This window comes from Salmo salar, chromosome 06 (assembly GCF_965601325.2).
Source record: "Salmo salar chromosome 06, fSalSal1, whole genome shotgun sequence".
NCBI classification, from domain to species: domain Eukaryota; kingdom Metazoa; phylum Chordata; class Actinopteri; order Salmoniformes; family Salmonidae; genus Salmo; species Salmo salar.
The window spans coordinates 36,376,892-36,392,532 of record NC_138296.1 but is presented as its reverse complement, the minus strand read 5'-3'; the positions used below and the strand labels follow the sequence as shown (position 1 = coordinate 36,392,532).

At 42.5% G+C, this 15,641-nt stretch overlaps 1 protein-coding gene across 3 annotated transcripts; it reads left to right on the top strand.

Moving 5' to 3' along the window:
- Positions 1-2,400: 2,400 nt before the first annotated feature.
- Positions 2,401-15,013, top strand: LOC123743535 (SWI/SNF-related matrix-associated actin-dependent regulator of chromatin subfamily A member 4). 3 transcript variants are annotated; one of them, XM_082976515.1, is made up of 6 exons: positions 2,401-3,146; positions 9,310-9,528; positions 9,716-9,851; positions 10,829-11,242; positions 11,497-11,595; positions 11,817-15,013. In XM_082976515.1, the coding sequence occupies exons 2-6, from the start codon at positions 9,352-9,354 to the stop codon at positions 12,872-12,874; spliced, it is 1,884 nt and encodes a 627-aa protein (XP_082832641.1). In that variant the 5' UTR covers positions 2,401-3,146; positions 9,310-9,351; the 3' UTR covers positions 12,875-15,013. The 3 variants fall into 3 exon arrangements, with proteins under 3 accessions (XP_082832641.1, XP_082832640.1, XP_045577251.2); XM_082976514.1 differs by lacking the exon at positions 2,401-3,146 and adding an exon at positions 3,201-3,937; XM_045721295.2 differs by lacking the exon at positions 2,401-3,146 and adding an exon at positions 4,106-4,597.
- The last annotated feature ends 628 nt before the right edge of the window (positions 15,014-15,641 follow it).

Sequence of the window (15,641 nt, the reverse complement as noted above, 5' to 3'; positions counted from 1 at the left end):
GACTGGGTTCCGGAGCTTAAAGAAACAGAGACCTGACCTCACCCTCTAAGCTGGCTCAGCGAGGCGTCACGCAGCCAGCCAGCAACTCTCCAGCCAAGAAGTCGTGATTGAGTTTTTGACTAACATAAGATTTGAGGCTGTCTATTCTCAAGCTTTGCTGCTGTAAACAGTCGTAAGGTGCAACTGCAATATGACAAAGCTAATGTCCTTATTCACATGTTAAGAGCAGCAATCACTGGTTTTGTATATTAGGAGTGCCAAATACTAAAAGCTAAATTGGATGAGAGACAAGGACATTAAGGAAAATAAATAAATACAATAAATTAGATACAATTAAAATAAGAACAGAAAATTCCCCAACACAAAGAATAGTAAACCACCTAGGCCTAAATCAAGGTGTGCAACAATGAAAATGTATTATAAGAATAGCCTACACATCTACAAACAAGTGAATGAAACCCTTGTTTTTATGGTATTTCACTATTGTCTGATATGAATATGTGTGATATGACTGTGGCAAACACATTGACAGTGCTATTCATTGAAAGGGAGGGTCTGATGCTGATGTTGCTTTACTTATCGACCCTTAATGTGCATTATCATTCAATTGATTAAAATGCTACATGTCAAGATACTATTGGCTCATAATAAAACCGGTGATAAACGGGTAACCCTTACCCTCCTATGAGCAGGCCGTGTTCATTACAAAAACATTGCAGATAGAAATGCCATGACTAGAGCAGACCTGATTCTATACACAAAAGAGGTAGCTATGTTTGTTCTACATCATACATTTCTATCTGAACGTTGGCCAAAATTTTGACTGGAACAAGCTACAACAAACACTCAAACTGGACAGTTTTATCTCAAGCTCTTCATTCAAAGACTCAATCATGGACACTCTTACTGACAGTTGTGGCTGCTTTGTGTGATGTTTTGTAGTCTCTGCCCTTTGTGCTGTTATCTGTGCCCAATAATGTTTGTACCATGTTTTGTGCTGCTCCCATGTTGTGTTGCTACCATGCTATGTTGTTATCTTAGGTCTCCCTTTATGTAGTGTTGTCTCTGTTGTTGTGATGTGTGTTTTGTCCTATATTTATATTGTATTTATTTTGTATTTTTAATCCCAGGGCCCGTCCCCCGCAGGAGGCCTTTTGCCTTTTGGTAGGCCGTCATTGTAAATAAGAATTTGTTCTTAACTGACTTGCCTAGTTAAATAATGGTTAAATAAAATAAAACAATTTAAAAAGTGTTGTCCTGATGAACGCGGTTCCAGTGGTGCGCGACTTCAGGATTTTTGGAGTCGACTCCGACTCCTGTGATTGGAGTCGACTCTTGCTCAACTCCAAAAACACGCTGAAACGGATGCACACACATACGCACCATATCATTATTGCAGTCCTACTAGGAAGATTATATTTGCGTTTCAGAGGACTGGCAAGAGCATGATGCCCCCCCTCCAGTTGCATATTAAAGGACTATTTTGTTTGACTATAGAAGGTGATTTGTAAGAAGTTACATCTATAATATTTCAGTGATGTTTCTGCCGTGTGCAGCCTCGACGGATCCCATGCGATGATACTGCGCACTCGACGCTGATGAGCCCATTCTTTGACATGTTACAGCCCTATTCGGACGGGCATTACTAGAGACGTTGGTTTTGTAATTATTATCCAAGTATGTGCGTTGACAAAAATATAGGTCTCCCCATAATATTTATATTGATGAAGTGTGATCATAACCATTATTTTTGCGATCCATTCATGGTAGACGGCCTTCCCAATAACAATGCCCCACATCCTGCTGATTTGAGCTGCTGAACGGTATATGCACATTTGATTGCGTATATGGATGAGAAAGTGAACTTGCCATTTACAAAAAGTTCAGCGGGGATCCTGCTTTGCGAGCTATTGCCTAGGACAGGGCTCTCCAACCCTAATCTAGCGCATCTGATAAAAAAAAATAGCTGCTTGATAAACGGAATCAAGTTAGTTAGGCTACAACTGGGTCTGGAGCAAAAACCTACAGGAACTCTCTATGAACAGGGTTGGGGAGCCCTGACTTAGGTCATCAAAAGCCAGCCAGAGTTTCATTAAATAGGCTTTAGGCAATCATTTTTATTGCACCTTTAGGCCTAATTTAGCTGATGCATTTGGTGATTTTTAACTTCAATTCACTGGCACTATGAAGATCAGTTTAGCCATACTCAATGACTGCCTAATATATACTTTAATATACTTTTGGTAATTTACGAGGCATAGCTAGATACAGATTACCAAAATACAGCCTATGCGAAGATAGGGTGAGGCAGAAAGACTGAGTAGGCTGAGCTATTCTACACTGCCTCACCCTATCTATCTTCTCTCTCCCTCGCCTGCTCCTTTCCCTTCGCTATGAAAAACGCTAGTGTGTGTTTGGTCTTCGGTCTGTTGCGTGTAGAATAGCTCAGCCTACTCATTCATAGCACTTACTTTAGTGAATTTGCACGAGACATTACAAGGCAAGAAATTGTGAAATACAGCTTTGCTATAGCCAACATATTTTGATAACCGATGCACAGTTCTGCCTGGTGGCGGACATGCCTGGCTGTGCCCCTCCTATCTCTCCCTCGCTCTTTGCGGTGAAAGAAGCGAGAGTTTGTGTTCTACGGAAAATAGTTTCCTCCATTGCAAAAATACTGAATCTTAGGATTCGAAGCTTGACACCCAGAAAAGGGAGTCGACAGTCAAGGAGTCGCGGAATCGATTATTTTGGAGTCGACTATCCACCACTACCCAGTTCTCTCAGTGGTTCTATCTAGTCCCTATGCATTTAATTTAAATAACCTGTATTATCATATTTGTTGTTTACTGTAAAGCGGACTGGTACATATTCCAATCTACAAAACAGCGTCTTTGGTTGTGGTTATTAAACGAGTCAATATAGTTAGTGTTGATAACGTCAATGTTTTTTTTACATAGAAAGTAATTGACAATAATAAATAAAGCTCAATCGCTTTATTTATTATTGTCAATGACTACTATCAACAATGATGCCTCATGATCTTATTTTACTACATGTAATAGTGCTGTTCTATAATAATTTGTACACCCATCCCCCACGTCGACATACTTCGAAAGGACCTACTCGCGAAGGGTGATTTCAATGTAAGTCAGATTCACGTGTTTTATTTTTAATACTTCGTCGATGTTATCCTTGTTCAGATGAATGATACGTAATTTCACTTTCTAGTACCTTTTGGTTATCGTTGGGTTGGAAGGAACGGTAATCAGGACCGACATTACTCGTCTGGCTCTCTGCAGACAGTGGCGGCAGACTGAAATGAATACATGTTTTTGGTAAATGTATCCAGTTAACTAGAGCCGGGGTGCGGGTTGGATCAACCAACTGAAATATATTTTTTACTCTTGCCGCATCTCTAAAGTCAGCAAAACAACGTCATTCGCACCCTACATTTTGTTAAGACAGCATGGAGCAGAGACCATACCATTAGCTAACGTTGGCCAACTGTCTGGCAGTGTTCCAGTTTATTCGCATTTATTACGTAGAAAACAATGTTTGGAATGTAGCCCGTCACATGGGTGAATGGTTTCTGACCTCAAACAAATATAGCGTGCTACTATGTTGTAAACGGAGCTAACGGAGGTTGTTTTGCTGCTAGCTAGCTTTCTAGTCGAGCTATACGTCACATTAGGTGCCTCACGCGCTGCAATACTGTCGATCTCTGCGAGTGTTGAAAGTGTTAACGGCCTCGATGACCGATAAGGAGATACCGTTATCTTTGGTAGGGGAAAATGTTTGGGGTGATCAAACTTGGAAGTGTGTGTCGCAGCTGGATGCGGAGGGCTGGAGCGAGCGGGGAATGGCGTCCTAGATTTATCAGGAGACATATACTTGGATTACGGCGGACGAATGGAAGGACAAATAGAGGAAGAAGGTGAGCTTGAATTGGTCAAAAGTGGAGGAAAAAGGAGATGTTTGTTGAAGAATCGTAGAAAGTGTGATCTGTACACTGGATCGAATACAGGAGAGGAGGAGAAATGAAAGTGAATGAGGGCGAAATATCGGAGGTGGTAGGTGTGGTGAAGTTCTCGGTAGGTGTGGTTTCAGGGTGGGTGAAAATGGAGTTGGGTGGTGTGGAATCGATGAAGGTAACCCGAAGAGGTCTTGTGATTGTTTGTTTCTGTTGGGTCAGAAGAAGCAGGCGCTCCGCGTCAAACGTCTGGGGACAGGATATGTGGATTGTTTCGCTCTCAAATATATGGCGCCATTAAAAGGAGTGATTACTGGGGCAGCGGTAAATGTGAAAGTGGACCACCTGAAGCCAGGGGAAGATTCCCGGTGTTTGTGATGCTCTTCGTTTGGTGCGACGCAGACTGTGTGGCTTGAGTGGAGAAACAGAAGAGTTGTTGTGTTCTTTTGAGTTTGATATTGAGTCGTTGCCGGGCAAAGTGACGTTATAATATCAGTTATACCTGTACGAGCTTTTGTACCGAATACATTACGATGTTAACGTTACAGGTGTGTCAAGCTAATGGGCATGTGGCAGCAGTGTAGGAGGGAGGTTCCTAGGTGTGCAGAAGGGCATGAGACAAAGGTACGTGTAGCGTTGGTGGATTTTGGTTGAGAGAATGCCAAGAGTGTGCAAAGCTGTCAAGACAAAGGGTGGCTACTTTGAAGAATCTCAAATAAGAAATATATTTTGATTTGTTTAACACTTTTTGGGGGTTATTACATTATTCCATATGTGTTAATTCATAGTTTTGATGTCTTCACTATTATTCTACAATGTAGAAAATAGTAAAAATAAAGAAAAACCCTTGAATGAGTAGGTGTGTCTAGAGTTGCACATTTTGGGGAATATTCAGAGGTGGATACTTTCCGAGGGAATTAACGGGAATATATGTGAATTAACGGGAATATGCAAATGAATACAATTTAAATGTAGATGTTTTTTTGCATTGGATATATTTACCATATATGGATACAGAAACATAAGCCTTTTACCTTATCATAAGTAGACACAATTGAAAATTATAAAATCCTTCCAATAGAATAATAATATATATTTTTTAATTAGTTACGAATTGTACTTTAATTAAATGAGTTGACTCTTCACATGGGATGAACAACAAAAGGGAATATTGAATGATCTCCAATGATCCATCGCATCTCCCAAAAACGTTTTCAACATCTTTAAAATGAAACTAAAGCTTTGGTTGTCTTCCTCTCAGGCTTCCATGTCTTCTCCCTGGACCTCCTCAATGTCCACCTCTTGATCATCAGACTCTGAGGCCTCATCTTCACTATCACTTTCCCACCTTGTTGAGGATGGCTCATTGTCAGGCTCAAAAAGCCTCAAATTTGCCTGGATGGCCACCAATTTTTCAACCCATGTATTGGTCAGCCTGTTGCGTGCTTTGGTGTGTGTGTTCCCAAACAAGGACCAGTTGCGCTCTGAGGCGGCGGCTGTTGGTGGGATTTGGAGGATGGTGGAGGCAACAGGGGAAATAGCCTCAGATCCACAAAGTCCCTTCCACCAGGTGGCTGATGAGATATGTTGGCACGACTGCCATATTGCATCTCCATCCCAAAGCCCTTGCATGGAAGTGTACTTCACCAGACTGCCAAGAACCTTGCCCTCATCCAGGCCAAGGTGGCGAGACATGGTAGTGATGACACCATAGGCCTTGTTGATCTCTGCACCAGACAGGATGCTCTTGGCAGCATACTTGGGGTCCAACATGTACACTGCGGCGTGTATGGGCTTCAGGCAGAAGTCTTAATGCTTTTTGATGTATTTCAGAACTGCAGTTTCCTCTGCTTGGAGCAACAGTGAAGTGGGCAGGGTAGTACGGATTTCTTCTATTACATCTGCAAGCAGAGTCTGAACATCAGACAGGATGGCATTGTCTCCCTCAAACCTGCTATATGTTTCAGGAGTTTCAGGCTGCTTACCACTCTCCCAAAATACATCATCCAGGAGGATCCTCTTGATGGGGCTGTCCATATCGGCAGACTGTGATATGGTCATTTCTTGGAGAGATTCCTTCCCCTCCAGGAGACTGTCAAACATGATGACAACACCACCCCAACGGGTGTTGCTGGGCAGCTTCAATGTGGTGCTCTTATTCTTCTCACTTTTCTTGGTGAGATAGATTGCTGCTATAACTTGATGACCCTTCACATACCTAACCATTTCCTTGGCTCTCTTGTAGAGTGTATACATTGTTTTCAGTGCCATGATGTCCTTGAGGAGCAGATTCAATGCATGAGCAGCACAGCCAATGGGTGTGATGTGAGGGAGGACTCCTCCACTTTAGACCAAGCAGCCTTCATGTTCGCAGCATTGTCTGTCACCAGTGCAAATACCTTCTGTGGTCCAAGGTCATTGATGACAGCTAATCTGCAATGTAGAGACTGGTGTGTCTGTTGTCCCTTGTGTCTGTGCTCTTGTAGAATACTGGTTGAGGGGTGGAGATGATATAGTTAATTATTCCTTGGCCACGAACATTCAACCACCCATCAGAGATGATTGCAATACAGTCTGCTTTTTCTGTGCTTTGTTTGATCTTGACTTGAACTCTGCATCCAGCAAATGAGTAGATAAAGCATGTCTGGTTGGAGGGGTGTATGCTGAGCGAAGAACATTCAGAAATCTCTTCCAATACACATTGCCTGTGAGCATCAGAGGTGAACCAGTTGCATACACAGCTCGAGCAAGACATTCATCAGCATTTCTCTGACTACGTTCCTCCATTGAGTCAAAAAAACTTCTGAATCCAGGAGGACCATGAGCTGTTGCTATCGATAAGGTGTCTGAGTCATAATCTTCACCTCGAATAGAAGTAGAGGGACTTTTGTCAGAGGTTGCTTATTGTGAGCGCTGAGGGAACTTTATGCACTTGGCCAGATGATTCTGCATCTTTGTTGCATTCTTCACATGATTTGGCACAGTATTTGCAAATGTACACAGCTTTTCCTTCTACGTTGGCTGCAGTGAAACGTCTCCACACATCAGATAATGCCCGTGACATTTTCCTGTAAAGATTAGGAAAAAATGAGTAAAAAAACCCAAATACAATTCCATGTACAGATAAATAGTTAAGCAGTTAGATTAACCTCTCTAGGAAAGGTGGGACGAAATCGTCCCACCTACGTAACAGCCAGTGGAATCCTGTGGCGCGTTATTCAAATACCTTAGAAATGCTATTACTTCAATTTCTCAAACATATGACTATTTTACACCATTTTAAAGACAAGACTCTCGTTAATCTAACCACACTGTCCGATTTCAAAAAGGCTTTACAACGAAAGCAAAACATTAGATTATGTCAGCAGAGTACCCAGCCAGAAATAATCAGACACCCATTTTTCAAGCTAGCATATAATGTCACATAAACCCAAACCACAGCTAAATGCAGCACTAACCTTTGATGATCTTCATCAGATGACAATCTTAGGACATTATGTTATACAATACATGCATGTTTTGTTTAATCAAGTTCATATTTATATCAAAAACCAGCTTTTTACATTAGCATGTGACGTTCAGAACTAGCATACCCCCGCAAACTTCCGGTGAATTTACTAAATTACTCACGATAAACGTTAACAAAAAACATAACAATTATTTTAAGAATTATAGATACAGAACTCCTCTATGCACTCGCTATGTCCGATTTTAAAATAGCTTTTCGGTGAAAGCACATTTTGCAATATTCTAAGTAGATAGCCCGGCATCACAGGGCTAGCTATTTAGACTCCCATCAAGTTTAGCCCTCACCAAAGTCAGATTTACTATAAGAAAAATGTTATTACCTTTGCTGTTCTTCGTCAGAATGCACTCCCAGGACTTCTACTTAAATAACAAATGTTGGTTTGGTTCAAAATAATCCATAGTTATATCCAAATAGCGGCGTTTTGTTCGTGCGTTCAAGACACTATCCGAAAGGGTAAAGAAGGGTGACGCGTCCGACGCGTTTCGTGACGACAAAATTCTAAATATTCCATTACCGTACTTCGAAGCATGTCAACCGCTGTTTAAAATAAATGTTTATGCAATTTTTCTCGTAAAAAAGCGATAATATTCCGACCGGGAATCTGTGTTTTAGTACAAAGAGAGAGAAAATAAAAACATGGGATCCCCTCGTGCACGCGCCTCAGTCTTAATGTCTTCTGATAGACCACTTACCAAAGGCGCTAATGTTTTTCAGCCAGGGGCTGGAATTACATCATTCAGCTTTTTCCCGGGTTCTGAGAGCCTATGGGAGCCGTAGGAAGTGTCACGTTACAGCAAAGATCCTAAGTTTTCAATAAAAAGAGTCAAGAAGCCCAAGGAATGGTCAGAGAGGGCACTTCCTGTACAGAATCTTCTCAGGTTTTTGCCTGCCATATGAGTTCTGTTATACTCACAGACACCATTCAAACAGTTTTAGAAACTTTAGGGTGTTTTCTATCCAAAGCCAATAATTATATGCATATTCTAGCTTCTGGGCAGTAGTAATAACCAGATTAAATCGGGTACGTTTTTTATCCGGCCGTGTAAATACTGCCCCCTAGCCCTAACAGGTTAAACAACTCATTTTGTAAGATAAATGTTTTAAAATGAAACATGTATGGAAACAGGTGAATTAACACTCCTCAGTTAGCAGGCTCAAGCAAGCTAAATCCCACATGGTAGCAAAAACTAACTAGCAGAAATTGTTAACAAGTTAGAAATGATTTAAACACACTTTGCTGTAGGCTACTATTTACTTGTTAACAAAAAAATATTCACCCCACCCAATATTGTAATCAAAACTTACCAGAAAGCATGTAGTCCTTGGCTCAGACAGTGTAGTAGTGTTGGCTGAATAGCATTTCGTTAGTGTGCAAGATCTTGAGAATCAGCTGTACATGTGATGGAAGAATGCACTGTGCATGCAGAGGGTTGCAATTCCATTGAATTGGGGATAGTTTAACCAAAATATCCCATAAGACCTAGAATTGCCATGTATCCCACAAAAAAGGTTTACTGTTTTAAGTTAACTTTTTTGATGAATTTAAGCAAAATTCCCCAAATTCCAGGGCTTAACTTCCAAGGAAAAAATTCCGTAAATTTACCGGAAAGTTTCCAACCCTTTGCAACCCTAGGTACAGCCAACTAATGTGATATTGTCAAAACGATACAACATATCGTCAACAATATCCCGATATGTAACGGTATCAATCCCCCCATCACTAGTACACAGTAAATTTGACTCCCCACTGCTGGATTGGTTTGTTGTAAATAGTGGTCAGTATTTATCTGTTGTTTGTCCTCTGCAGAGTGGAGCTTGGTGCTGTCACATTCTCAGACTCAGCTGAGATATGTCCACCCCAGACCCCCCCATGGGAGTGACGCCTCGGCTGGGCCCCTCTCCAGGACCGGGGCCTTCTCCAGGAGCCATGATAGGACCCAGCCCTGGTCCCCCAGCCTCTGGGCACTCCCACCCACAACAGGGGCCCTCAGTATATCCTCAGGAGAATATGCATCAGATGCACAAAGTAAGACAGAAAATGGCCATATCCATAACTGTAATGTATGTAAAATGTCTGCTATGGTCTGCGGTACCATTTTATGATACTTTTTTTGCATTAATCTATTCTTCCTTTACTATACATAATAAATGTATGTGCTATCTAAGTAGGACATGCTTATGTCAATGTTTTAATGTGTGTTGTCTTCTCCCAGCCTATGGAAGGCATGCATGAGAAGGGCATGTCTGATGACCCTCGCTATGGACCGATGAAGAGCATGGGCATGAGACCAGGTGGAGGCCACATTGGAATGGGACCCCCTCCTAGCCCCATGGATCAACATTCTCAAGGTACCATACCATGGGGTACTGATTAGATTGTAAAGAGGATAGAGGAAACATTGACTCTGTTATTGAAGGACCTTTACACAAAAGGTTAACTTATTAGCTTTCCATGTGATCTAAATATGGGGATTATGATTTTAGACTTAAGCACAATTGTCATTAAAGCCAATTACCTGAAAAGAGGAACTGTAACTCGTGTAGACGCGTGTGCACTTGTACTGTGAACTCAACCAGCTAGTTTCTCCTCTTTCACTTCTGTCGTTTTGTTGGGTAGCGTGAGCAGCAGACGCTCAGTGGAGGGGCGGGGCATGAGGCCTCCCCTTTCAGACAATGACGGTGGCAGCTGTCTGCTACAAAACTACTCAGTCACCAAGGAGAGAGGGACAGGGAGACAGAGGGACTGTTGAAATACTGTAACACAGGAGAGGGTATTTTTCTGTTGACTCTTCTATCCTGTATTGACTGGTGACAAATCAAAATCAAATTGTATTTGTCATATGTGCCGAATACAACAGGTGTAGACCTAACAGTGAAATGCTTACTTACAAGCCCTTAACCAACAATGCAGTTTTAAGAAAATACCTTTTAAAAAAAGTAAGAGATAAGATTAACAAATAATAAAGAGCAGCAGTAAATAACAATAGCGAGGCTATATACAGTGGGTACCGGTACAAAGTCAATGTGTATTGAGGTAATATGTACAGAGTGCGAGGCTCAGCTGTAATGTGTGCATGTCTGTTAGAGACTGATTTGTAAAGTGTTTGTATCACCAGTCCAGCTCATAATTATAATACCAGTCTGGATTTGGTTAACATTTCTCCTGGTCTGTTAGCATCCATTTCGCCACCATTTTTGATGTATCTAGCCATTATTTTAGTCATTCAAATCAGTTCCCCACTGTTCTCAGTTAAAGGGACAGTCATGCCCTACCATTCCCAGGGAAGATTACTTTTCTCACCTGTGCTGTTGTCTCTCCTCCCCAGGCTACCCCTCTCCACTGGGGGGTTCTGAGCACTCTCCCAGCCCTGTGCCAGCCAACGGCGCTTCACCCTGCCCCATGATGCCCTCTGGCCCAGGTGTCCCCATGGAGGTCGGTGACCCCCAGGCCATGGGCCAGCAGAACCGCGTTGGTGTCCTGAGTGGTGGTTCTGTGCCAGGTGGGGTTGAGCCAGGTGGACCCACCCCCTTCAACCAAAACCAGCTACACCAGCTCAGGGCCCAGATCATGGCCTACAAGATGCTGGCTCGCAGTCAGCCCCTGCCAGACCACCTGCAGATGGCTGTGCAGGGCAAGAGGCCTATGCCAGGGATGCAGCCAGAGATGCCCAACATGCCCCCTTCCTCTGGGCCTGGGGCGGGGCCTGGACAGCCACCAGCAAACTACAACAGACCACTTGGTGAGGGGGGGGGGGGGGGGAAATGTACAAAGTTATGCTACACAGTCTGTCAATGAGTTTTGCAACCCTATGAATGACACAGAAATGCTGTCTCTCAAACAAAGAAAATAAATAATTTGTATGCTGAACACGGACCCCTGGTGGTGAAACTTAAACACATGTTCTCAGTTCAGGCACCATTTTCTACATTAACTAGACTTCAGTAGCCATGAATTCCCAGGCAGTGTCTGATCATATCTAATGTCATCTTGCAGGAATGGTAGGCCCAAACATGCCTCCTCCAGGACCCTCAGGTGTTCCCCCTGGTATGCAGGGACAGCCCACCAATGGACTCCCTAAACAATGGCCCGAAGGTGAGCTTCAGCTTGACCTCTGGGCAGTGATTCACCTGTTTGTGAGAGGGCACTAGTCTGTAGTGTTTTTAGTCCAGGGTAGGCCGTCATTGTAAACTGACTTGCCTAGTTAAATAAAAATTAAACAAGGAATACACACATATTAAACAGATAATAATTGCACCAAAACACTGTGGAATCAATGGTAGAACTAATAACTCTTTCAATGCCATATGTTCTAGGGCCCATGGTGAATGCTGCTGCTCCATCCAGTGCCCCCCAGAAGCTGATTCCCCCACAGCCCACTGGGAGACCCTCCCCGGTGATGCCCCCTCAGACCCAATCCCCTGGGCAGTCCCCCCAGCCCTTGCCCATGGTGCTGCACCAGAAACAGAACCACATAACGCCCATCCAGAAGCCCCTTGGCCTGGACCCAGTGAAGATCCTCCAGGAGAGAGAGTACAGGCTGCAGGCTCGAGTGCTGAGGCGCGTAGCGAGTAAAAATCGTCTGTCCTCCGTTGCAACACTCACTACTGAGTTTCAAACTGCCTCTGGAAGCAACGTCAGCACAAGAACTGTTCGTCGGGAGCTTCATGAAATGGGTTTCCATGGCCGAGCAGCCACACACAAGCCTAAGATCACCATGCGCAATGCCAAGCGTCGGCTGGAGTGGTGTAAAGCTCGCCGCCATTGGACTCTGGAGCAGTGGAAACGCGTTCTCTGGAGTGATGAATCACGCTTCACCATCTGGCAGTCCGATGGACGAATCTGGCTTTGGCGGATGCCAGGAGAAAGCTACCTGACCGAATGCATAGTGCCAACTGTAAAGTTTGGTGGAGGAGGAATAATGGTCTGGGGATGTTTTTCATGGTTCGGGTTAGGCCCCTTAGTTCCAGTGAAGGGAAATCTTAACGCTACAGCATACAATGACATTCTAGACGATTCTGTGCTTCCAACTTTGTGGGAACAGTTTGGGGAAGGCCCTTTCCTGTTTCAGCATGACAATGGCCCCATGCACAAAGTGAGGTCCATACAGAAATGGTTTACCGAGATCGGTGTGGAAGAACTTGACTGGCCTGCACAGAGCCCTGACCTCAACCCCATCGAACACCTTTGGGATGAATTGGAACGCAGACTGCGAGCCAGGCCTAATCGCCCAACATCAGTGCCCGATCTCACTAATGCTCTTATGGCTGAATGGAAGCAAGTCCCTGCAGCAATGTTCCAACATCTAGTGGAAAGCCTTCCCAGAAGAGTAGAGGCTGTTATAGCAGCAAAGGGGGGACCAACTCCATATTAATGGCCATGATTTTTGGAATGATATGTTCAAAGAGCAGTGTCCACATACAGGTGTCCACATACTTTTGGTCATGTAGTGTACACTATTTCTTTTGGCAGGGGGGGTTAGATCAGCTCAAATGTTGCAAATTGATTGTGGCTTTTATCAGTGTAAATATCTGCATCATTTCCAATCCCACATATTTTTTGGCTGTCTATATACAGTACCAGTCAAAAGTTTAGACACACCTACTCATTCCAGAGTTTCTTTATTTTTACTATTTTCTACATTGTAGAATAATAGTATAGACTTCAAAACTATGAAATAACACATATGGAATCATGTAGTAACCAAAAAAGTGTTAAACAAATCAAAATATATTTTATATTTGAGATTCGTCAAAGTAGCCAACCTTTGCCTCGATGACAGCTTTTCATTCTCTCAACCAGCTTCATGAGGAAGTCACCTGAAATGCATTTCAATTAACAGGTGTGCCTTGATAAAGTTAATTTGTGGAATTTATTTCCTTCTTTATGCGCTTGAGCCAATCAGTTGTGTTGTGACAAGGTCGGGGTGCTATACAGAAGATAGCCCTATTTGGTAAAATATCAAGTCCATATTATGGTAAGAACAGCTCAAATAAGCAAAGAGAAACGATAGACCATATTTACTTTAAGACATGAAGGTCAGTCAATCCGGAAAATGTCAAGAACTTTGAACGTTTCTTTAAGTGCAGTCGCAAAAACCATCAAGCACTATGATGAAACTGGCTCTCATGAGGACCGCCACAGGAAAGGAAGACCCAGAGTTACCTCTGATGCAGAGGATAAGTTCATTACAGTTACCAGCCTCAAAAATCAACAATTAACTGCACCTCAGATTGCAGCCCAAATAAATGCTTCACAGAGTTCAAGTAACAGACATCTCAACATCAACTGTTCAGAGGAGACTGCGTGAATCAGGCATTCATGGTCAAACTGCTGCAAAGAAACTACTACTAAAGGACACCAATAAGAAGAAGCGACTTGCTTGGGCCAAGAAACACAAGCAATGGACATTAGACCTTGGACATCTGTCCTTTGGTCTGATGAGTCCAAATTTGAGATTTTTGGTTCCAACCGCCGTGTCTTTGTGAGACGCAGAGTAGGTGAACAGATTATCTCTGTGGTTCCCACCATGAAGCATGGAGGAGGAAGTGTGATGGTGTGGGGGTGCTTTGCTGGTGACACTGTGATTTATTTAGAATTCAAGGCACACTTAACTAGCATGGCTACGACAGCATTCTGCAGTGATACGCCATCCCATGTGGTTTCCGCTTAGTGGGACTATCATTGGTTTTTCAACAGGACAATGAACCAACACACCTTCAGGCTGTGTAAGGGCTATTTGACCATGAAGGAGAGTGATGGAGTGCTGCATCAGATGACCTGGCCTCCACAATCACTCGACCTCAAACCAATTGAGATGGTTTGGGATTTGTTGGACCGCAGAGTGAAGAAAAGCAGCCAACAAGTGCTTAGCATATGTGGGAACTCCTTCAAGACTGTTGGAAAAGCATTCCAGGTGACTACCTCATGAAGCTGGTTGAGAGAATGCCAAGAGTGTAAAGCTGTCAAGGCAAAGGGTGGCAACTTTGAAAAATAGAACATATTTTGAATTGCTTAACACTTTTTTGTTGTTGTTTACTACATGATTTCATGTGTTATTTCATAGTTTTGATGTCTTCACTATTATTCTACAATGTATAGATGAGTAAAAATAAAGAAAAACCCTTGAATGAGTAGGTGTGTCCAAACTTTTGACTGATTTTTATATAGTCAATTTATTATTTTCCCATAACCCTACCACGCCTCCCCTAATTGGATTAAACTAATGGACAACAACACTTAGGCTTCTACTTCCAGCTTATACATACTATATAGTGTACATTTTATGGACACAGTACATTTTACTTTAGTTATCTTGTTTTTTGTTATTTTTAGTCCCACCCTTCAGCTCCTCTCAACCCCTCCCATCCATCTCTGAACACCATCCAGTTTTGATATCTATTTGCCATATATTTTTCAGCTGTACTGTGATGTTTCACAAAAGTTCGGAACCTTTCTATTGTCATAGTTTCTACAGATTGTAAATTAAATATAAACAATTTTGCTAATAGTATTATTATATTATTGATTGATTGACTTTTCAAATCACCAGCAGTGCTACTTGCAGAGTGAGATCCAGGTAAATGTCGTAGTTTTTCAATGGAGCCAGATAGCTGCCAAACGGTTGAACGTACATATCGTTAAGATCGTAAAAGAAAATTCATACATAAATTGTTAGGAGCGTAAGAAAAGCCATGTGTGAAACAAAAAACGTAAATGTGAAATTTAATCTGTGAACATACAAACACCATGTTACGATTACGTACTAACATTTTAGGCTTGAACAAATCTTGTGTTGCAATTCTGACGTACAATAATACCTTTCAGAGTTTTGGCAGTTTCGTCTCACCAACAAAAAAAACGTACACCAAACGGCCTGTGAGGAGTGCTACACGAACAACCATAACACAGTGTAAAAAAAAAAAATGGAAGCCTGAGAAACCGGAAAGTTATCCTGCACGTTTTCAAGTTAAAAGTCTCCATTCTCTATTACTCCTCAGTTGAGTTTACTTCACATTTCGGTAGCTGATGTAATGGATGTGTTTGCCAGCGCGAGTCTAGATAACACTAGCTGTATTATGCCTACAACAGTGAAGTTTCAGTCAGCTAGGTGTATCTCTACAGCATGGGCATATCCATGC